The sequence below is a fragment of the Labrus bergylta genome, chromosome 7 (genome assembly GCF_963930695.1).
Source record: "Labrus bergylta chromosome 7, fLabBer1.1, whole genome shotgun sequence".
Lineage (NCBI taxonomy): Eukaryota > Metazoa > Chordata > Actinopteri > Labriformes > Labridae > Labrus > Labrus bergylta.
In genome coordinates, this window is record NC_089201.1 from 11,641,864 (window position 1) to 11,666,747 (window position 24,884).

The 24,884-nt window shown below is 40.4% G+C and overlaps 1 protein-coding gene across 1 annotated transcript; it reads right to left on the reverse strand.

The window, feature by feature from the left end:
* Nucleotides 1–1,249: 1,249 nt before the first annotated feature.
* On the reverse strand, nt 1,250–12,597 carry pskh1 (protein serine kinase H1). Its single transcript, XM_020644294.3, has 4 exons — nt 12,246–12,597; nt 10,751–11,551; nt 8,659–9,582; nt 1,250–5,243 (listed from the first exon to the last, which is right to left on the reverse strand). Exons 2-4 carry the CDS (start codon nt 10,817–10,819, stop codon nt 4,926–4,928), a joined length of 1,311 nt encoding a protein of 436 aa, XP_020499950.1. The 5' UTR covers nt 10,820–11,551; nt 12,246–12,597; the 3' UTR covers nt 1,250–4,925.
* Between the last annotated feature and the right edge of the window lie 12,287 nt (nt 12,598–24,884).

Consider the following 24,884-nt stretch of genomic DNA (forward strand, 5'->3'; position numbering starts at 1 on the left):
TGACAAGGCAAAAAAACAACCCATTCTGGTTCAATTCTGTAGTGGACATAATTGGTGGGGCTCAGAATCACAAAAAGTCTGTGAACACATTTCATCGCTGCATTCAGAAATTCTAGCTGATACTGTGCCATGCAAAGAAGAAACCGTATATAAACCAGATCCAGAAATGCCACAGCCTTCTCTGGGGGTGATATTATTGGTATTGGGGTGCTTTAAGTGCACATGGCATGGGTAACAGATGCTGCCAAATAGACAATTACTTAGATAAGGCTTTGTTTATTTCAACAAGACAACCCCAAAACACCTTCTGATCATTTTACAACAGCATGACTCTGTAATAAAAAGAGTCCAAATTATAAACCGGCCTTCCTGCAGTCCTGTCTTGTCATCCATCGTTTGGAGCATTATGAAGCATAAAATAAGACAAAGAACAAAGCAAGAGTGATCGAATATTGAATATTCATAATTACATAAATTGGTCTCCTAAGTTCCTAAAACACTTGTACTGTCCAAACAAAACTTGTTACTGGCATCAAACTCAAAACGGGGATTTCCTTTTTTTATAAACAATTACTTTCAGTTTGAACAGTTGATGTTGTCTTTTTGATATTTCAATTGAAAATGTCAACATTTGCAAATGTCCACAGTCTCTTTTATATACATGTTGCACAAAGTTCCAAACTTTTTGAATCTGTGATTGTAATAAGAAACAAAAATCCATTTATATTTTTAAAATTTACAACTGTGGCTGACCATATCAAATTATTACGCCTAATTTGAAGGCAGGAATTATTCAATGTTATAATCAATTGACTGAGGTAGAAGAGAAGAATAATTCAAATGTAGTAGAAGAAGTCCAGGGCTGCACGGTGGCGCAGTGGTTAGAGCTGATGCTTCACATCAAGGAGGTTCATGGTTCAAGTCTCAGATTGTCAGCCCTGTGGTTGACTGGTGAATAGTCCAGGGTGTACCCCGTCTCTTAACCAGTGACAGCTGGGATCGACTCCAGCAGCCCACAAATGAATAGGAATAGTGGTATAGATGTATTTTTTAATATGTAGTTTTCATCATACAGACGAAACACAATCCAACCACAAAACAGATACCCCACATTGAGAACGAGTCTAATTATGACTCAATCTGTGACTCATTAATGTTCTAGGAACTCCGTGTGATCAATTGGTGCATCACAAACAAAGACAACAATTCTAACCAGACGAAGTGAAGAAAAAGAAAGCAATAGAAGAGATCAAGTTCGAGTGTTTTATTGGCACATACAACTCACTGTTTAAAAAAATAAAAAGTTAAAGGTGGAAGAATCAAAGTGTTATCATTCACTTGAACACAAAAACAAAACATGAACAACTGTTTTGGATAAACAGTGTTGAGTTAGCTACTTCATTTCAAACAACAGCATTGATATAAAATCATACAGATATATAAAAAACACAAACGAGATAGACTTTTACAAATGTGCTAACACTCTTCAACACTGCTAATGAACTGATTTGGTTCTTATTTCAACATGGTACATAATACACAATAACATATGTGGCTGATTTTTGAACTTTGAGTCCACACTGTTACTTTAAGTGTCTTTGAGTTGACCCTCTTAAAACAGGCTCAATGTTCATTTCCTATAGATGCTATGCTCTAACAGCCATCAGTGAACCGACAGCCAGAACTAAGGTCAGGTTATTGTCTACATATTGCAGAGAGTAGGACACCCTACAATTGTAATTCACCAAACATCTTTCTTTTTAGACAACCACAGCTTTTTTTTTTTTTTTAATCTGTGAACGACTCTGTGTCTTTGAATTCTTTCAAAAAGAATGCACCTTTTTGAAGCTTCAGAGTGTGCGTAGGATATTTAAAAGACCTATTCTGAGAGCTGTTTCTGTTAAAAAAAAGTAAGAATTTGAGCATTCCAATACCAGTTCCCATCTTAACTTCACTTAATGTCTTACAAAAGCAATTTAGTCACAACCAGAGCTGAGACATTCAAACAGGTAACAGCAGTGGGACAAAGGAAAAGAAGCTTTTAAATCTGACTAAGATGAAAGGTATGAAAAAGGACAAGAATCAAAGCATCAGCATCAGAGCATCCTGAAAGGAGAAAAGAACAAAAGAAAACAGAAGAAAACAACTGAGGTCAGCTGACATGGCTCGATTAAGTTTCCAGTACATGTTTAAAGTTCACATAGCAACACATTTTTAAGGCCTGAAAGCAGATCACAGCAAAACGCTTTTAAATGCAGCAAGTGATTCACTCTAGAAGTGTTCTGAAGGCACCAACATAACGATGCATAAAGGCTTCAGATAAAGGGACGATTACAATAATTGTAAACAACAGATTACTTTACTGTATAGAAGAAGTGCTATGCCAGATAAAAGGGAGAAAAAAAAAACAGGCAAAAAAAGGCAAATAGTCACATCATTTTACTTAATGGAGAATCATTCTTCATCAATCTTTTGAGTACGGATATGATAACCAAACACACTGCTGCATTATTTCTTCATTTGGCTTTACTCCATGTGTTTAAATAGCTCAGAAATTAGCTTCACTGTAAGTGCACACTTTTGCCATTTACACCACACTTCTACAGAAACATGTCTAGTCTGATTTGAAGTTATTATCACACTCACATACATTTACAACCACCTTATGATGAAAGACTGTTTATCCCCTTATTGCAGGCTTTAGGACTGCATTGTACTAGTTATGATTCAGTCAAAAGTAGAGCTAAAAACCAAAGCTACAATCAGTGGTGTAGATGTGCCGGGTATACGCAGGTATACAGAGTATACCTACTTTTATTTCAGTCTCCATAGGTCATACCCACTTCTAAATCCCCTCTGATTAACACCATTGATTGATTGACAATATTCAGTATGCTGCAATTTTTGTTCCTCGGATGGTGATGGGATGACCCTCCCTACGCCGTCTCTATTGGCTAGCACGCACTGACTTACTGACTTACTATGCAAGAGGAGTCTTACATGTCACTGTTTACAATAGAGGGTTTTTTTTACTCTGCTAGAGGGGCCACTTACAAAAAAAAACATTGGGGGTAAAAATTAAGAGCATACCCACTTCTTTAAGCACCACTGGCTACAATCCACTGTTCATTCACCATCTACCATTGGACTTCTCATAGAGCTCAACTACTGGAATTCATTGAAATTTAAGTGCATTTACAAACAAAAGGTAAGAAAACACATCAGAGACTGTGGGCATGGCTGCATCATGTGCTATATTAGAAAACAAATACACCTTTTTAACCAGACAAATAGTATTAATTGCATAATTAAGTGTATAAATGAGTAACATCTGCCCCTTACAATAATGAGTCTGTGTGTTTTAGAAGAATACATTTACTTCTACTACATACGTCTTGTATGTATGTAATATGTTGCTGGTGATTGCATATCTTCGATTCATTTGCACCAATTATTTAATGATCCATGATCAATGTTTATGAGAGAAGCCATTCCTAAATCAGTAATTATAACTACTTGTTTGTTTTAAAGCACCGTTCAAATTTGAGAAAATCCTACGCTTGTAAGGATTGTAGTGATTGTGCATGAAAACCTGACGTCACTGAAGTATGACATTCTGTCGTGAGGCTTCCACAAATTACAAATAATACTTTGACCGAACAGCTAAACCTTTGTAAATGTAATCGTTACCTTATTTCAATGTTATATGCAGGTAATCATGAAGTTTTAAGTGAGTGGTAAAAGATGTGATTATTAACAAATCTAGCATTTGGTATTCCATATTCAAAGTCTTCCCGTTTAATATACTTAAACTACATTTTGTTTAGGTGTCTGATCACAAACCTTTAAAGATCCTCAAACCAAATGGGTCATTAAGTAAGCAAAAATTAGCTCAAGAAGAGACTCAAGTAACTATTTAAACAACCAACTTCTAAGTAAGAACTTGTTTGTGTGATGCAGCCTGTTTCGATTGAGGGATATTGGAAATCTTGAATCTGTAAACACATTATAATCAAGGCTAACTTTTAGGTTACAGCTAAGAGCTAGTGCAGTGGGTAAATACTGTAAAACTTTGCATGCACAATGTGTGTGTTCTCCTGTAACAGGCCAGGATCATAGCAGGTATTTTTCTTGTAAAAGGGAATATATTGATCTTAGAAAACCACTGGGGGTAACACTGTGTGGGCTCATGTCTGATAAAAAAGCATCACAGCAGCTTCACAATTTTTGACAGCTTTAAGCAATTACATTAACAGAGCAATGGTGGCAAGATTAGATAAGCTTAGAACTGACTTTAAAATATTCTGACCTGTAAAAGTGTGGTTTTGTTGCAGTGTGTTTCAATTACCCACATCGTAAGAGAAGGTCTGTACAACAATAAATTCACAGCAATATTCAATCCGGGAGGAGTGAGGGGAATCACCCTCCCCCTTTTCTTAAAGTATCCTTTTGTAGAACTTCAGTACCCAAAACTCTGTTCAACAGATCCTTGTAGAAGGTCATTATCCAGTGACCATTAGAAGGGAGAATAATAATCATGTCAACAATAATAAATAAATATGAGAGACACAGATTGAAAGAACAAAGGGAAAGGAATACAATACACCATCCTTTCAGAGAAAAGTGAAGGAATGGATGGAGAGATGGAGATGATGTAACCTCTACAAACTGGTCCTCTTCGGTTCCCATCAGAAGACATACCGCTTGTAGGAATCGTTAGATTACATTGTCTTTGTGATCACGTTGGACTTTGCAGCAGTAACTTTCCTGTCAGTCTTTGATTCAGTCAAGTCATTGTCCTCTCTTTCTGCCATTTTCATCTCAAACACTGGCAGGAACTTCAATGGTAAAAGCTCCGTCATTGTGCTGTTTTAATCATAACGTACGCTGGCTGCGACAGTGGTTTGCCAGTGACAGTCCACGTTTCAGCCGTTGTACTGCTGCTGATAGCGACGGTTCAGCTCGCGCAGCTCCTTCTCTCGCACCCGCCGGGCTTTGTTGGATTTGGTGGAGCGGCTAGAGCGAGTGGATTGGGCCGACTTGGTGCTATGGCAGCGTGAGGACGCCCGCTTCAGGAGGTTCTGAGATATACATCGCTGTAGGTTCTTCATGGAGGAAGAGGCAGCCATGCTGACGATCCAGGGGTGCTTGAGGGCCTGCCCGGCAGTGAGCCGCTCGCTGGGGTCCACTGTTAGTATCCGCTCCACAAAGTCTTTGGCCAGGTTTGACACACTGGGCCACGGCTGAAGAGGGGAGACATGAGTTAATAAACCGTAATGCACTGTAATTAAATAAAAGACTCTTTTCATGTGCAATGACTTTCATACAATGTACCTGGCCATATTGTGATTTCTTTATCATGGGTAATGACTATTTTCATTTAATGTGCAATATAACTTTTTATATTTGTGATCTAGTATGTTTGAATGATTATCATGTGCGGTATTTCTTTTCCACGTTGGGTTGTTATCATGCTCATCCCTTAAGCAATATTCCTCTCAGAACTCAATCACCTTCATGTGCAACATCACTTTTCTATATTATCATGTACAGTTATGTTTAACATCATAAAATATCATTAATCTGCTGATGTCCCAGCGATCACTGCCCATCTGTCTACACAGTTTAAGGTGTGTTAGGGTCATTAGGGGCCATGTAGTATTGGCGTTGTATTTCATGTATACTTGATGCTCTTTTGTGTTTCACTTTCTTTGTACTGGAATGTTGAAGCAGCCTGACACCAGAATTTCCTTTGGGATTAATACACTCCCATCTTATCACATACTGAAACTTGAGAGTCAGTCTCAGGACACAGCTGTTACACTGCTGATGCTACATTAATTGCTAAAAGGCGCTGCGATAATTGCTGGAAAACTATTTGAATGTAATTACAATCATCTGTGATCCTCCTGCTATGGAAAGTCAAAATGTGTAATCTGCCAACACTTTTGCTTTACAAAGGTGAAATCAAATGAATAGAAAGTACAAAGTAGGGAGGGACAATACCTCGACGGGGAAATTATTTTTTTTTAATTACTGTACATGGCAAAGAGTGACATTTTCAATGTTATGATTAACAACATTAAAATGACTAAAATACATGACAATTGATCCAAGATTTTCTCAGAAATAAACTTCTACTTTAAATCTCAGCGTATGAGCAAATCTCACTACACTCGTGTACTCTGTACAATGGAAATGGTTGGATTCCCAACCAGGTATGTTTGGTTCATGTCATAAAGCATGCTTATGAAATCAACAAAACATACCTGATTAGGAGGCCACTCTCTGACTTCAGTGAATGAAACACAATTTAAAAAATAACCTTGTCAGATGTCAAACTTGAAGGCATTGTTCTGCATTATGAAGCTCACACAAGTTAGGTAACAATTAACCAACTTAATGAAGTTTAATAATAGTGGCAGATGTTTAAAGTCTGTTTGGCATCAGTAGAGTTTCATCAACAGAGCACAAGAGGGCAGCAGAGTCATGTCAAGCTGGACGGATATTTCTGTGAGCTCTGAACTGAGATGTTGTTCTAGGTGTTTGTTATATTCAGCTATATTTTAATGAGTCTGCATTGCCTTTTGGTAAAGTCAGATTCTATCATTGGTGTTGGGTAGTGAGTTGAGTGTTGTTCTGTCTGATTTGATTTCTCAGCATTGCTTGAACTCGTACCAAAGGTGATACATGAAATACAAAAAGTCCTTTAAATCAAATATTCTCCATTACTGCCGTCTACTTGTTTTCGTTTCAAACACTAAAAGTGACTCTATTTACAACAAGTCACTTTTAGTGAGTCAAACTCTACCCCCTACTTAGACAGGAATTGGGAATATCAACTCTGCATGACTTTCAACAAACACATACACGCACAGTTGGTACATGATGTCCTGCCTGGCAACCAGCAGTGTTTCTGTCTCACCAGTAGACGACTCATGAAACAGCAGGTAAATCACCAGGGTTGGCTAAAGATACATGACACAACAGACGATAGTCTCGAACTCGAGCTCTTAGACCGCTCTGTAATGTGACCATTATTTATCACAGTGTAAAGAAACATGTCCCCAAGGAAAGAGTGTTCAAGTCTGCCCCCATCTCATTAAGCCTTAGGCTTGGATCTTTTTTTTTTTAAACTAAGGGCAGAATGCAATGTCTTGTACTGCATGATTAAATTCACACCTTCATGAAATATACATACACTAATACACACACTGTACACTATCCCACATTAGTGAATAGCTGGTGAACACAGTGAAGCATGTAGCAGCTTAACATCTAGCTATTACCCTGAAATCAAAGAGCAGAATAAAAATAATGAACTTGGAGGTCCAGATACAAGACTTCTATGAATGGGAAAGATGCAGCACATGACCTGGAGGCCTAAATAAGCCTATTGCCATATCAAATATCAAGGTTATATCATGTCAGTGTTGGGATAGCACTTTTTTGGCGGGCTTCTTTTAAACTCAAAAATACATTTTTGTGTATGACGAAAATTGGCAGATTCCACTCTTGGAAAACAAGGAAACACCATCCTTTTAAGAATAAATAATACATGATGAGGACATTTACTTTCAGCTGAGTTTATACTGTAGTGTCTGCAACAACCAAAAATGTAGGCTCAAAATCCTCAAGGGTGAAAATTCAGATTTGGTGTTCCCAGGGCGTTAGTGGAGTTTTTCAAAAGGCTAGTTTGCTGACATTACAGGTACCCAAGGCCCCATGTCCACCTAGCGTTTTTTTCCAGGCAGAAAAGCTGCTGGCTGTGCGCTTTAGAGCTCTTTCATGGAGCATCTGTGCGCTGAGAAGAAAAGTGCTGCAGGTCTGTCCGGTCTCTATGACAACAGTCTGTTGATGACAGCCGATGTACAACCGACACTGCTCCGTTACTTTTTGCTGCATTGACTTATTATTTAATAAAACAGTTAAGACCACAACATCTCAACTCAACTTCAGAATGGTTGACTCCACTGACAAGCTCTCTAACTTATTCAGAAGAAGAATTTCTGTACATTCCTAATCAAACTGCAGCTCTACTACACTATTTGCAAACCTCAGCTAGAATACAGGCTCCCTGGCAGAGAGTTCAATTATTTAATGTGTCCGATGTGACCTCTTCCTACCTTTTAGACACTTGAGAAGTTCAAATCTGAAACCCAAGTAATACGTGACTCAATTGTTCCCCATTAAATATTACAAAATTGCTCAGCTCTTATTTGTGCTGGAGAAGCTGTATGTGGGACAAACATTAACCGAGGGGCCCTTTAGTAAAAGCTCCATGGCATCATAAACATCCCACGCTGTGAAACAAAGGAACAGACTACTAAGCATTCTTTCAGCTAGAGATACAGATAGAGCATAAATTATTGTGCAAACGTACACACGCTTAGGAGGGGTATTGACTTGAGGGTGCGGGGGGGGGGGGGGAGATAAAAAAATGAGAGACAGTCTGGCAAGATTAAAGGAAAGAGGAGAAGATATTGAAATAGTGGTGAGAGATGAGGAGTAGAAGTCTAGCGACAAAGACTGGTTCTCTGTGAGGTATGTGGTCCAGATATGGTGTGTGTGTGTGTGTGTGTGTGTGTGTGTGTGTGTGTGTGTGTGTGTGTGTGTGTGTGTGTGTGTGTAAAAAGTGAGAGAAAGATAACACCTCACCTCTCCAGAGAAGCTGTACTTTCCCTTGAGGATCTGCCGGTAAAGCCTCATGCGGTTGTCGTCCTCAAAGGGCATGGTTCCGCTCAGCAGGATGTACGATATCACTCCCAGCGCCCACATGTCTACGGCGTTTGTATAGGGCTTCCTCACCAAAATCTCAGGGGCAATGTACTCTGGCGTGCCACATGTTGTCTTCATCAGACACTCGTCTCCCTTCTTCCTGCTACTTGCCAAACCAAAGTCTGTGATGATGATCTTGGAGTCGGCTCCAGGGTGGTAGTAGAGCAGGTTCTCTGGTTTCAGGTCTCGGTGAGTTATACCCAGAGTGTGCAGATACTTGACGCCGTCGAGCACCATCTGCAGCACCCGCGTGGCGTCCCGCTCTGTGAAGGAGCCTCGCGCGATAATGCGATCAAAGAGCTCTCCGCCCGTGGCCAGCTCCATCACCATGTAGACACGCTCCACTGTCTCAAAGACCTCCATCAGCTGGATGATGTTGGTATGACGGACGCGGCGCAGAACGCACAGCTCCGACTCGCACACCTCCCTCCCCTCGCGGTAACGGGTCTCAATCATCTTGATGGCGTAAGGCTGACGCGTGCTCTTGTGCTCCACACGAACTACCCTGCTAAAGCTTCCCCGACCTATCAGAGCTTTGATGTCGTACTTGGCGGTAACCCGGGGGTCGAACTTGGCTCGATATTTTGCCACCTTCTTCCGCTGAGGGTCCGACAGTTCAGACGGGTCCTTTGGGGGCTGGGCAGAAGCAGCGGGAGATGCAGCCTGGGCTTGGGCCTGGTAAGGGGAGGTGGTGTCAGCCTTGTGACCTCCCGCTCCGCCTGACGCACCCGTCTTGCTCCTCGTGCCATCCCCTCGTATGAAGTGCTTATATATGTCTGTCTGAGGAGGCTGGGGAGGATCAACCTGAAGAATACAGGAACACAGTTCATCACCAATGACGAAAAACAGAGAAGAACAAAGGATGAATTATTTGACTGATGCTGGATTTTGGAGGCAAATACTGACATTGATTTTTGGTAGTTTACGAAATTAACAAAAATCAGCCAACATCAGTTATTGTTCACATACAAACAATATTGCTACAAATAATTAAGTTAAGATGCTTTTTTCAATTTTCATTGTGTCAAACATTTACCCTAAACAAACAGTATATTGGCAGTTCACAGAGTTATTTTAACTTATTTGCAGAAACATTTACTTTCCACAGGTGGTGAGATGTATATAGAATAAGCTAATACTGTCTAACTTGATGCCTGAGCAGTTCATTACTCGCATTCAATCTAATTCAAAACCTAAGTTGTATTAAAATTGGGTTAAAAGCAGCGTATATCCAGCACAAATTGTCAACAGGATGCACCCTCTGAAACTAACAGAGTTGTTTTTACCAAATGAAATGTAATTCACAGGGACTTTAAGAAATACACAGATCTAAAGTAAAGAGTTGACCCACTAACAAACTTGGAAAAAAAAAAAAAAAGTCAACACGATTTCAATTCTCAATTAATTCTCAACTGTAATGCAGCCTTGAGTTGTTTATTTTGGCTTTCACCGTCGTTCATCCATCCATCTCTCTTATTAGGGATAAGATGTAACCGTGTTTGGAACAGAGGGTTGAGCTGCAGAACAAACAAGGGGCATGCAAACACTGAAGTTAGCAGCTAATGTAAGCTAGCTGTGATTAATGGGAGCATCCGTCATTCACAGTGGCTTCAATATAAGTTGAGATGCTTATTTAAAAAAAAAAAAAAAAAAAAGAAACTTTTCCAGGTCGCTGTGGTCATTACTTGTCAATCACAGGTAGCCACGCCCTAAAACATACCTTGTTATATTGTTTATGAAAAAACAATATTACAGGGTTTCTAAAAATCAGTGAATGACATGTACAGATTGGCTCAACTTGTCGGACGCAGTCTATTACTTAATATGATGTAAATCAACTCTTATTAAATATCATCAATACAAAACCTGGCAGTACTGTGCATGACAGTGTTGGTTTCACTCTGCAGCTACTAATACAGTTGTAACACTATCAGCAGTCGCTACTTTATCAATCTAACATTTTCCTACTAACCTTTTTAACCAGGTCCAACTGGACATCCCCTGGAGGCTCAGGGAGGACCTTACTGTTCCTGCACCCCATCACATCACTTTGGGCCACTGCCCAGCAAGCCACACAGGCCACCAGGAGCCCTGCCTCATCACCTCAACAGTCGATGCAACACACTCGGGGCACCCAACATCCAGGCCGTACCCAGACTCAGACACAGGGTTCATGAATAAAGCTGATAACATCCACCCAAGTCCCAAACAAATGGCATCAGCATTCACAGTTCTAAAAAAAAAAAAAAAAAAAACAAGCAATAGGCTGCATCCACTTAGGTCCAGTTCAGAAGTCTAAGAGCTCATGAATACAATTTGGGCATGAACAAAAAGGGATGTCTCGCTTTGCTTCCATGAGAGGAGAGTACAGCTGGCTGTCTGCTGCTTATGTTATTCCTTTACGGGCCTGTGACTGTGAGTGCGAAACACACAGCCAGGCTGCACAGTCTGCAGGCAGGGGGTACTTCAAGCCCCTGGAAGAGCCTACCAGGGCCCCATCTCAGATGGCAGAATACGTTCAATGGCTGAGAAAAAAATGCATGAGTACAGTTAGAATCGCTGCTTTGAAAAAGAAAAATCAGGGCAGAAGAGGGGGGGGGGGGGGTGTCTTTGCTTTCAAGATGAGCACAGTGCGATTCAGGCAGAACTTCCACAGAAAATAAGATCACCAACTGTGCTTCAATCCATTGGGAGAAGCTGCAATGTCAGCAGTCGTCTTGCCACAGATCAAGCAGCTCCCCCAGCGAATCACAGACTGGAGAGCAGTGGAGCTCTGAAATGTAGAACACAGTATCAAGTATGAGTCTTGAGTGATTATGGTCACAAAACAAGTATGATAAATGCTGATGTGACAGGAGTAGCTTTCATTTGCGAAGATCACTGAAAGGCAAAAGCAACAAACCGAAGCACTTGTGATATATATAAAAAAAAAAAAACTATTTTTGTGTCGCTGTTGCGTGATGAGGCCATATTGTGAAAGTTCCAGCCAAAATATGATTACAGCTATCCATTGTGTTTGGAAATGGCCAAGAAAACAATGGGCAGCTAGCTTTGCCATTGCAGGAAATAGAAGCACAATCACAGATGGTCATTTAATCCTAATATCAAATGTTGGATATGAGCCCGAAATATTGACAGACGAAAGTTTCCTGTACAAAATGTTTATCAACTTAACTGTTCAGTTCAAATGCAGCACAGAACAAACCAGAAAGAAAAAAGAAATCACTCAAAAACATGCATCATGGTTTTTTACACAAAGAAGGAACTACACGACTTGAATCATATCAGACATTTAATTAACATCTTTCTTAAAGTTAAGATTATTTTTTTTAAAACACAGCCAGGCCCTTGCATTATTCATGCCAATATAAAATAGAAAGTTATCATTCGGCAAGGTCAACAATATCGATACAAAACTCTCCAAAGTGACGTCGGCAACAAAGTGTCAGAGTGACTTTGAATCTCACCTCATGTCTTTTACAAAGTAGCGAAGTGTCTTTAGCATGCTAACTAGCCTGCTAACAGCAGGGCAGGACTCCCAACTTTGCCAAATCCAGCCTTCTCACCCCACTCTCACTCAGCTGGGCTCTCCATTTTCACCTCGTATTTTCCCAACTTTAATCCCCTTGACAAACAAGGCAAATCCGCCTCCTTCACGTGGAGTACAATTTTGAGTCAATTTTGAAGTTTCATGGTTTGTCTGGTGGATGAAGAGAGGAAACAAAAACACGCAAAGTTTTCCCGTCAGTGGCTTTTAAGTACGGTGTTTTTCGATCAAGACCACCTTCCCACAGTCCGAGTGACGTCAAATGTGACATAAGCAGACACTGCTGATCCGGTTTGTATTTTCAACATTAAAACGTCGTCCAACAAAATTGTTTTTTGGGTTTTGTTTTTTTTACAGAGCTAGTGCAGGTCTAACTTAGACCGTGGCTTTTATTTAGGCCAAGCAAGTAAACTCCCACCCAAGTTTATCCAAAAAGCTAAGCCATCTATGCCTACTCTCCCCAAGTGTCAATACGATTGGGTGTCAAGAAAATCTCAGCTAGGCCTACTTCATGTCGTCAATATGCATCCCTTGTGTTGTTTGTGTGTGTGTGTGTGTGTGTGTGTGTGTGTGTGTGTGTGTGTGTGTGTCATCTAGCAAGTTATCAAATATGTTACAGCTGGATCTGCAATGGCTGGATTAACAGGGTCAGTTTAATTGTTTAGGAGTGTGCAGGATTTAGGATGTTATGGACCAGCAACATGTGGCCGTCTTGAGAGCGTCTTAACTTAAATCCTTTAAAGTGTGTATAAATGTTGCACAGCCTTTTTGTTGAAATAATGTTCCAAAAAAATTGAAGTCAGGTTGTGGCGTTGCCGACAAAACAATTGGATTTTGGAATGGGAGTGAGTGGAGTGAATGATGCTGTCCCAACCAAGTAAAGTACTCCTTTTGCAATGAATGCGCGAAATACCCAACACCAAACAACATTGTAAATTTAGCCTACCTGTTTTACCTCTATGAGTCGCATCTCTTATTTTGAAAGCAAGATCCTGTAACTTCCTCTGTTGCTGTATATGTCACTCGCAAACTTGATGAAGCTCAATTTCCACCCAACTTCTTTTGTAGAGACAGGACGATCTCCCTCGGCTTGTTTCGACCCCATTGAGTTATCACCGTCACTTCCTGGATACGGAGAGGAGTCGCACCGACAAAGTGCTGACTTCTCTGTCGGAAAAGTACCAGTAAGTCTAAAAGGTACGTTCCTATAGCCAAAACGTCAATTCACCATAATGACTCCAATTTGACCCGCATATGATACGAAAACGCCCCAAGTCAAAACATCTGATTTTTCAGGATGTTAGATAGGCTACAGATATATTTTCGTTACATTTTTCCTAGACAAATATCAGAGCAAAATTATGATGTGGAAAAAGTATTCTATAGGATATTGTAAATTATTTGTTATTCCTTTAGGTGTCTCTCGGGACCCGTGTTGGCCTGTGGACTACTGTAAGGACATTATCCATTTCATTCTATGGAGAAACAGAAGGATCCGATCAGCCAACATACATTCAGCACCAAGCCATGCCAGTAATGCCATTAATGGCCTACTATGTGCAGGGACATGTAAATATATGTGTTGCACAATATATGAAATTGGCCATCCATTTGCACCTGCATGTGTTTTCATGTTTAACTTATGTATGTTATTAGCCCAAAATGCACTTCATTTCACTTCCTGCAGCATGCAGCAAATAGTTGCATACAGATGTTTTATTCTTTTACAGCGCATTTCCACATGGTGTCACTATACACATGAAAGTGACATTCAAGGCCAACTCATCCTGTGAGGCTACTTTGTAGTCATTTTATTAGGCTGACAGTTCTGTAACATCCCAACACTCCTGCCTCCACAGTGCTTGTAAAAGTGCCGCGGATGAGTAGCATTCACTTTCAGCCTGCTCATGAACACGGTAATAAAGAATACATGGCCTCAATTTCCATATTGATGTGATAGAGTGAACTAAACTGACCATGACTTGTATGGCCTGTACAAAACACAGCAGAGTTTTTTTTTTTTGTTGCATTAAAAGGGGAGAATTAGTTAGAGGAGGACAAATGTTCCAGAAAGAGAGTTGGCGATACAGTAAAATTCATCTTATGATGCCAATAAAAGTTCTTGAATTGGATTGAGGGAGTGGAAACGAGTGGGAGGGTGGGTGGGGTCGACAGAGGAAGACAACGGATGACAGATGGTGGGTACCAGACAAAATAGGGAGGAAGGGGCAAAGAGGAGGGAGGAAGATAAGGCAGCAGAGACTAATCAAAATGGAAAGAGTGGGATACAGAAAGATGAAGGAGGATAGAAAGACACAATGCAGTCAGGAAGAGGGGATGGAGAGGAGTAAAGAACGAGAGTCTCTGAGGGCCACTGCTACTCGGCCAGCCTCTCTGCTCTATCTGCAGTGCAGCTGAGGTCAGGGCCTCTCCAGCTCTGCAGCTGACTGCTTCATTCTCATACTTATGATTGATCACCGTTCTGTCGCACTCTGATTAAGATGCTTTGTCTGAGCACTCCCCTTCTATTGACACTTGTGTGTTTTCCTCTGCGTCGCACCTCTCAGCTCTGTATTCCACCCCTCTCCCTTTTACTTCTGCTTGTGTTGTCCCTTCGCTCATTCTCTTTTTTCCCCTTTCCCTCCCCCAAAGGTCAATATCATCTATTAGATTTAGATTTGCTGACTGCTGTGCTATTTATCCTTACAGAGGAAGAGGACTATCGCTGGTCTATTAAAAGCTCAATTGACTCTGTCTGTTCTCCAGCTCCATTTATATCCCCCTGATAATCCCCCCCCCTGTTTGTGTGAGTGTGAGAAGGAGTTTTGATGTGTGTGTGATTGCCATGTGTTCGTGTAATATTTGCAAAAAGGCTGTGGCGTGACGGTAGGGTGTACAGTGAGTTAGACGAGAGCAGAAACTCTAGAAAATGACATCCTGCGTCCCTGATGATCCCTGTTAGAGGATATTGCTATTCCTCTGCCCTCCCCCTCGCCCCTCCCCATCTCTAGCAGGGATTCCCCCTAGAGAGTGAGGGGAAGAAGAGAGAAAAAGACAGAGACTGCAGCCCGCCGTCTGTACAATCAGGTCATAGTAAACTCACTATTGATTACTGCAGGTGCATAATTCCCAGAGGGAATATTCTGTGACTACTAAACTGACACTGCAGATGATAAAAACATCATAAAATACAACATGCTCATTGTTAAGATATTATTGACCACCCCAGGCAAGCTATTATTTTCCCTGGGTATATTATAAGAAGATTACAGTGATTTTTCTATTCTTGCCAGCAGGTTCAGACTCTACAGAGCAGGTGTCTTTGAGACGGAAAGGTTTTATTTGGTCCCTGTTGAGCTGTACATGTCTGGTCCACCTGTGATACTAACTTTTATAGTCGAGCTGATTGTCACAAGATGCTGCTACTGCTGCATATTTTTATTGCAGTTCTGGAAGTTTCTCAGATTCAAGATTTTTCAAAAAGTTTTTAACATTCAAGTTAAATATGCTTACTGTCCCCTGACAAGCTCTAGCTACGAAGAAGGATTCATTGAGACATTGTCCTTGTGTGGGTGTTTAATAGGCTGACATATGAAGTCAATGTACCTTTTCTGGTTTATTGTGACAGAAGCTGGGAGAAGCTTTAAACATTGACACTTTATGTCTGGTGTTAACATAAAGACAACTTAGGGATTGATATGGCAAACAATTGGGTTTACAGCAGGAACAAATGGTATAAGTGGACTACAGTACTAAGCTGTCCCTTTAATAATGATGAGAACATTATTCTTAAAATAACTTAAATCAGATGTTAGGGTTAGGGTTATGTTTTACATATCTGTGGAACCTAGAGTAGCAAACAAACCTTCCATCCATCCATTTTCTATACCGCTTTTCCCGTTAAGGGTGCAAGCAAACCTTACAGTGACAAAAAAAACAATGAGAAATATCTCTAAGTGGGCTCATCTTTTTACAGCCCAAGAAATGTAGTATTCTCTCCAAATCACTTGGTGTAAATGAGTGTAAATGAGTGACAAGTGTCACAGCAGGACCCCTTTATTTGCAAATCATTTGGTCTTGATTCAGTCTGTTGACTTTTGACCAATGACGTAACTGTAGAGTAAGAGACTGTGGAGATGCTAAGAAACTACATTAGCACCTCTAAACTTGAAATATATTTAACTTAGCATTGTAAGGTAAAAAATACTTCCTATCTATCATATTTAATAGAAACTCAAAGGCACTCTTGTAAAAACAATTTAAATGCCTTTATTTTGACGACATGATGACCATGGTGACAAAATAGAAACATGCTTGCATTCCTTTCCAAAGAGGAAACCAACATTTTTTTTTAAAATCCAGTTAGCGCTCCTTTCTTCATTTTTTGATATCATATTTTATGTTAAAATGACTGCGACCCCACTGCTAATTCTGTTATCCTGTCAATGGCAATTACCATTATAGGTTAGCATCAAGCTAACAATCTAATTTGTACATCCCAGTCTGTCCTCCCCGAGAGATATATGCATGCACTAGGCGCAACTGGTATACAGCAGTAATGGAGTAATATGACATGATTCACGGTTGCTTTTTCATCCATCTAGTTAAAACCATTATTCACTCCTACAATTCCTGATAGCAATGTCTGCCTCTTCAGCATCCAAAAGCTCCTTTGCTCACTGTCTGTCTGCTGTTTGATGCTGGGCAGGCTCCAAGTTAAGGATATTCATTGTTTAAAACAAACTGCATGTTGTAGCAAAAATGTCATGCTCACTACTGGGTTTAGTGTGGATCCAACAAGGAGTTACACATTTTTCAATAGTTAGGCTAAAAAATGTCATTTTGTTGTATCTGTTTATGCTAGCAGGACACATGTTACTGTAGAATTAGCTCTGCTGCTGAGGATCCCTGGCAACTACTAACTCCAACACCACCAATGCATCCAATTACCGGCTCAGTATCTCCACTGTGACAGAAATTGTGCCAGATGTTGCTAGGGACATAAGGGACACTCCAGTGGATGACTTTTGGATGTACCAAGGCTGCTGATTGGCAGCAGATCACCCTGGGCTTCAGGGAGAGATAAAACGCTTCCAATAGTGTTGGAGCAGTGGAGGTGAAACATGTAATATTCCAATGAAATTCAGATACCCAAAACTCTAATAATAAGAGAAATACTCCATTGTGTATGGCAGCTGTGTATGTGAAGTATGACTTCGGTTGTAGGATGTCAGAGCTTTTAGTTGGAAAAGAGATGGAATGACCCAAGCTGCCAACCCTTTTGGAGAAGAATTGCAGGAGGAGAAGCTGGATCTTCCAGAAGGTGCCCTCTCCTTGGCACTGACCAATTGGCCCCATTCCCATACTCATGTGAAAAGAGGCTTTCCCCCTCAGGTAAGTATTGGAAATTATTTTAAAGTTGTATTAGTTACACATAAAGTCTAGGTATAAGTGCCTAAACTGTACAAAATAACTTCTTCTTTGCTGGATCGTCTAACTTTGACTTTAAACAGCCTTTTGCTAATCTGTACAGCAATACAAATATGAGTTGTGCTTCTTTTCACAGTTTGAGCTTTTATGTTTTGGTACAGAACTATGTCTGATGAAGGGCTAGGGCCTGAAACGTCACATGTGGTGATAAGTTTCATTAAATGTGAATTGGAGCAGCTTCTGGTGTGCAGAGTCTTCATTTTGTCTTGGTACAGAACTAGGTGGAACTTTCTAATATTGGTTTATGTTGTTGAAATTTTAGCTTGCTGTTGAACACTATCTATTATTTTGTATGTCCTTTCCTGGAAGAAATGTCACTTACGATAAAAAAAAAAAAAAAAAAAAAGGATCTTCAAACCTCAGCCTTGTATGAGCCAGCTAGGAGAGTTATTGAGAGTTGCTTTGGAAGTCTTGCTGCAAAGTGGAGAATCTACAACAGCATGATTGCATGTGAGTCCAGCAAATGCGGATGCCATTGTGAAAGCAAACAAGGTCCAACACAACATCCACTGTTTGAAATGCAAGAGGCTCCTTCCCCATTGAAAGAAGAGATCATCCCTGTACTTCAACATGTAATAAGAGGACCTGTAGCTGTACAGAAAGCCTTTCAACAGCTATCTTTCCTCTGCTCGGTAAAGAGTCCTGTCAGTTTAGAAAGAAAAGCCCACATGCCCAATAATCGTCTCTCAATCCTTTATTGCGACTGTTCCTTCTCTTAAAAGAATACCAAGCCTCATTCTAGAGCCCCTTATGTAATCTTCAGAGAGTTGTTTTCTAATAACTCACAATATTCAATGAGTAAAAACCTAATATACTTTATGTATATCGCTTCAGATAGAGTTCGGTCTATAACATTTTCTTGCATTCATGGGCCTGCAGTTTATATATCTTATTTTATCCTTCCAATCAAATCTCAAATCTCTTGTACATATTACCTTATAATTGTCCTTGTCTCCATTCTCTTATGGCTGTTAGTTTAACTTGATTATCTATCTAGCCTATTTGTTGCTGTATTTTTGAATGTGATTCTCTTTGTGACTTTTGTGTGTTTCTGCTGTTGTGCGTGCCTCTCCTCCTTACCATCAACATCTTGTCTTCACAGATTCATAATTTTCATCACTCTATCATCCTATCAGTCCTTATCAGTTGTAGCAGGAGTCATCAGCTACTACCACCAGTGTCCTGACTCCGTTGAAGATTTATCACACTGCTGCTAGGGACTGATATCCCTCGATTAAAAATCTGTGTGTGTAAAGTCTAAGCACTAAAGACTGCCATTGAGACTAAATTACCACTTAATCATCTGATATAATAAACATTTATCTTTTATTCATTCTCCATGTCTCTCTTAAATTGCAATACTGAGATTGAACTATAACACCTTCCATAGAAACACACCTTGCATTTGCTACTTTAATTAATTGTAATTTCCTTCCCAGTTTTGAAACAATACTGCAAAATGTTGACATTGTGATATCAGTGTATTTCTTTAATGGTCTTTAAAGAACAAGAATGATGACACAAAGTACAAAAATGAACTCATAGTTTTGTTATGGGGCGGCTGTGACTCAGTTAGTAGAGTTGTTGCCTCTCAACCGGAAGGTTGACACTTAACCCTGCATTGCTCCTGCTGCTTCGGTGGCGGTGTATGAATGGATTAGTTACTTCTGATGGATGATACTACATAGCAACCACTGCCATCAGTGTGTGAATGGGTGTGAATGGGTAGATGTGACATGCAGTGTAAAAGCGCTTTGAGTAGTCAGAAGACTAGAAAAGCACTATATAAGTTCAAGTCCATTTAAAAAAAGAAACTATTTTCTTATGACATCAATCAATCAATCAATCAATCAATCAATCAACCATTATTTGTATAGCGCCAATTCATAACAAGTGTTATTTCAAGGTGCTTACAAAAGAGCATATGGGATTATATGCAGGAAGGATTTCTCCTTTGTATTCCTGTTTTCCACACTTCCTTTCCACTGAGGTGGAGGTCGGAGCAGGCCGTGTACGAATGACGGTTGTGGTTGTGGGGACGGCACAGTCTGATGGTGGTTGCACTTCACACTTCACCCCAAGTGTCTCCTACAGCTTCATCAGAGGCGTATGAATGTGTATAAATGGGTTTAATTAATACTGATGGACATTTTACATAGCAGCCTCGACCATTAGTGTGTGAATAGGTAAAAGCACTTTGAGTAGTCAGAAGAATAGAAAAGCACTATACAAGTTCAAATCCATATTCTCAGAAAAAAACTCAGCCGTCTGCAAAGCTGCTTCACATCTCACATTCACATTGGGTCTTCATGTACAAACTGTTTAGAGATGTTCATTTTCTGAATCTCAAACTTTCCCTCTGTTCCTGCAGGATTTTACCTTGCGTGATCTTTGTGGAACCAATGTCACTGGAGTAGTCGGTGGAGTGCTGGGTACTTTAGGGACGTGTGAGACGCAGGGGTGGATAGGCCGCTGGCATGCATTAGTGTGTGCATTATAGAGTTAGGCAGTTCAGATGATTTTTTTTCAGGACAGAGGTGAAGGAGTGGACTTATAGCTAGGGCATACTGCACTCTGTTAAATGGTGGTAGAGATTTCTGACAGTGAATGCACTTTTAAAAAAAAAACCTCACAGAAGCCAAGCACAAAACAAATGTAGGCCTATTAGTGGCAAGTGTTAACCACAGGGTGACCATATTTTAAATTCTCCAAATCGGGATACTCTAATTTAATTGCAAATCCACATGTATAGATCCACACTTGGTGGAAAGCAAAGGTGCTAACTTAAGTTGTTTGTCACCTGGCTTTGTAGCCTATATCTGCATTTCCAACGTGGGTGAAGGACACTTTCAGTGTGTGCAAAAAGCAGAATATTCACTTCCTGGTACTTTTCAAAGAAAGCTGTAACTCTCCTGGGGCTCTTTGGAAAATGCTGATTTCCTTTCCAGCATGACAGCTAGCATGTTGTGTGACACAGCAGGTCCTGTTAGTATGATTAGCTGGGCTAGCTAAGCAACATTGGCAACCCTGAGATTGATTGATACATGAACAGAGAAATCATAAAGACCTATGACCACCATGCATGGCGGCGCATTCAGTGACCTGGTATGTCTGTGATATGTCAATATGAAAGATTTGCCCTGACGTGGTTTTCGAAATGCCACACCAGGTGAAGAAAGTGACAAATAAAGAAGTAGCATCCAAGCTAATAGTATTCGTTCCACTACAGTAGTGGTTCTCAAATGTTTTGTCATGTAGTTATTGAATAAGGTTTTTGCAAAGGCCACTCCATTAGCCATGCCCCGTCCAGTGCAACCAGCATCCACCATGTCTCCCCTCCCCCCCAAAGGGCGTACCCCACAGTTTAAGAATCACTGCCCAGACTTGTGAGCCTATAGTTAATATGTAGTGTATTGCAGTAACATAGCCGACAGGCAGATATAGAAACAATAATGACTACTACATAACTTTTGTCTTATGAAGCCCTCAACACTGAAAAGTGAGAAGGCAAGCAGAGGCGAACAACACTATATCAGATTACATGAAGTATTAGAAACAAGTTAAACTTAGGGTCTGATAAACCACTTAAGTATAAGTGAATAGGAAACAACACTGGGGACATGGTGCTGAGAACTCCAGGCAATGTAAAGAAGGTGGATGTTAATTCATCAGCATTCAGGAATAGTAAGGCTGGCACAGAGGGATCCACCGGCAGACGGAGATAAAGAGAGCAGACGGGTTTCAGGAACCCCATCATCAGCTCAGAGGAGTACCATGTTCACTCAGGCACATTTCCTTTAATACTGCTTTAATGTACACATTTAAGCACTTACAAGATCCAAATTTCATTGAGTGAAGCAATCTAGTTTACTTTGCCCCAGCCTTTTAAATCTTCATTGTATGCTTGACTGAGCAACAAACCTGGGAATATGAACACACTGCAAAGACCTAAGGGTCCAAAAAAATACATAAAATTCAGGGAAGACAGTTTGTTTGAACGTCCCTCTATTACCAGGTTTTGTCTTTACATCTGAGCAAGTAGATGATGACAGTCAACTGAGGTGATTCTTGCTTCAACTTTCAACCAGGGCTGCACAATAACACAATAAAATATATTTTCATAGACATCATGATACAGACATTAACAAGAACCACATAGCAAAAGACTGGAACTCAAAAGTAAGACCAGAAATGTAAAGTGTTGAAGCTTCATGTGAACACTGAAGTCTACTGTTCTGCCACACCAGATGAATTCTAATTTGTACAAGGACTCATGAAGGCAAAAAGAAGTATCAAACAACCATATTTTCTGTTGCACACCACACACTATAAGAACTGAACTGTCAAATCTGTCACGATTTGGGGGCTCTCTCAGATTTTCAAAATCGTTTGAGCGTGTGCCAGGCCTAACCCGTGTTTTTCTAGTGGCTCCTTGTTTCCCCTTTTGAATTTAAATTTGAGTAAGTTTTTGTTTTTGCTTTTTGTTGAATAAATATTTTTGTTAGACTGCATTCTGACCCTTTTTCGGGGGAATTCAATACATGACATGTGAGATAATTAAAGTTTCACACCCCTTGGTGTAGTAGTCTTTCTTAAAGGTCCCATATTATGCCTTTTCTGGTTTTATATGCCCTTTAGTGTGTTTTCCAAGTGTCCTGTGCATGTTTAGGCACATCTATGTGCAAAAATGTGAAGTCCTTGGAAACGCAGCTTCTCCTACGTCCTCCTGTTAGCTGTAGCATTAGCCGCATGTAACGCTCAGTTCGTCAATTTGTCAGTCCGACATCATTGTCAGTGTGAGGTCACTGATCTAAGCCAATTGGCTCGTTGTGGCAAGCCCTGCAGCTCATGTTAAAATTTCCAAGACGCGAGCTGAGCAACTGACCAATAACGACAGAGCGGATCGGCAGACCAATCAGAGCAGACTTGGCCCACGTGGGGTCTAACAGTGTGGGCTCAACAGAGCGTAGCTGACGGACTCAGAGCGTAGAGGGAGCAGTACATGAAAACAGACACTTTTTTCGGACTTTATCTATTGTGAACGTACAAAAGTAGGTAAATAGATTAAATATACAAACCCCAAAAAGGGCATAATATGGCCTCTTTAAAACAGTGGTTATACTACTTTGCTTGGTTGCTGTTATTAAGATGGAAGATACGATCTGCTTTGGAAGTTAAATACTTTTAGTAAGAAGTTCTGCAATTTCAGGAAAACCAGTGAAATGATCTGGTTTCTTGAAGCATTATTTCCTTCTAGTCAAATCTTGGACCTGCAATGCCCCACAATCGCATTACCAGCAATAAAATTAGGGCTTTTACACTTGCAGAAATCTCCTGAAAAACTCTGGATATTACCCAGAGGAGCAGTATATGTGAATGCAAACCACCGTACGTAGCTCAGACTTTACCCGGAGTTTCTCCTGCCAGACCCCTAGTATTTTTTCCGCAGCAAATCTGAGTGGGCATCAGGATATTCTCCAGTGACTTTACCTTGAGCTAATAGGAGGGGGAGTGACATTTCTATACTGTTTCTGCTGCACGGTGTAAAGAGTGTACGCACGCGACCACTACGATCTTTGTGCATGTAATTAAACGGCTGCATTAAGTTTTCTGTTTGTCATTATGTTGTTCTCCGCTCATTTGGTGATATTGTCCCAACTCCTGCAGGTTTCCTCCTTGGCCTGACGCAGCTTCCTGAGATGAGATGTAAACCAGGGCGTGTTGTTGTATGTGCACACACATGTTCTCAAAAAAGCTGATATAGGATGTCACAGTGTCAGTGAGTTCATCAAGGTTTGCGTCAAACAATGCCATATGAGGCAATGACATCACATCGTAAAAACTTTTGTTTTTAGAATAGAATATATCTAAATTGTCATTGCTATAAAAACAACAAAAAACAGTTTGGCAGCTCTTGTCAGTGGCAGCACATACAGACAGAACAAATGATAATGGAAAGACATACATTAAAGTCACATCATAAAAACAATAGTTAAAAAAAATAGAAAGCTCTGAGAAAGAATGTGCAAAAAGTGCAAGAGGGGGAGAGGAGACAGTGTCCAGGATGGTTGGGATCTTTAATTATACGATAGCTTTCCTTTGGAGCCGGCCGGTGTATATGGCGCTGAGAGCTGGTAGTTTTGTCCTGATCACCCGCTCTGCAGCCCTCACCACCCACTGTAGGTCCATCCTGTCCGCTGTGCAGCTGCTGAACCACACACTGCAGCAGTAAACCAGGAGGCTTTCTTAGACAATATACTTTAAATACTTGTCATTTATAAAATATTAAATATAATTATAAATGCTACAGTAAGGATCTTTTAAATTGACTATAGCTTGCAGCACAGCAAATGATAAGCATAAGTCATGGAACACACTGTATGAATATTACTTTTCTACGGCTAATGGTTAGTGAATTATGAGCCTTGACCACAAAACACTTAAACAGCTCAAATTTGGACTCGTCATACTTCAGGACAGTTTCCACTTCACCTCAGTCTATTTTAAATGAGCCATGACTCAAGGAAGGTGACAGCAATTCTGGATCTGGTTTACATATGGTCCTCTTTGAATGGTTGAGTTTCAGCGTGTTCCTGAGCCCATGCAGTGATGGCCATTACATAATTGTGTCTGTTTTTATTGCAGATCACAGCCAGCTAATATTGCTTTTCTCTCTTGTGCCCTGCACGGAGAGATTTATTTAGATTCTCTGAATCTTTAAATGACTTCATGAACTGTAGATTAATCTCCAAATTCTTTGTAATTTCACTTAAAATAACATGATCCTTAAATTGTTGCACTATTGGCCAGCACATATTTACAGAGTAGTGCGCCCCTCCCCATCTTTACTTCTGAAAAACTCATCCTTTAGAGCTGTGGTTCTCAAATGGTGGGTTGGGACCCAGATGTTGGTCGCAGAGCCACTTTCAGTGGGTCTCGAATGGTGTGCCTGGGAAAAACTTGTGTCAAAAAGTCTGTGAAGCGTTTTAAACTTGTATGTTTTGTTTAATATCTTGCTTGAGTGACTTGTTTTGTACCGACTGAGATCCAAACTACACAACTTTTCAGT

What these genes read in the sequence shown, in the direction of transcription:
- pskh1 (XM_020644294.3), bottom strand. Translation starts at nt 10,819, where the DNA reads ATGGGGTGCAGGAACAGTAAGGTCCTCCCTGAGCCTCCAGGGGATGTC. An exon ending in AGTTGGACCTGGTTAAAAAG is followed by an intron (nt 9,583 to 10,750) that starts GTTAGTAGGAAA and finishes TGTATTCTTCAG; the next exon opens with GTTGATCCTCCCCAGCCTCC. An exon ending in AGTACAGCTTCTCTGGAGAG is followed by an intron (nt 5,244 to 8,658) that starts GTGAGGTGTTAT and finishes TCCCCTCTTCAG; the next exon opens with CCGTGGCCCAGTGTGTCAAA.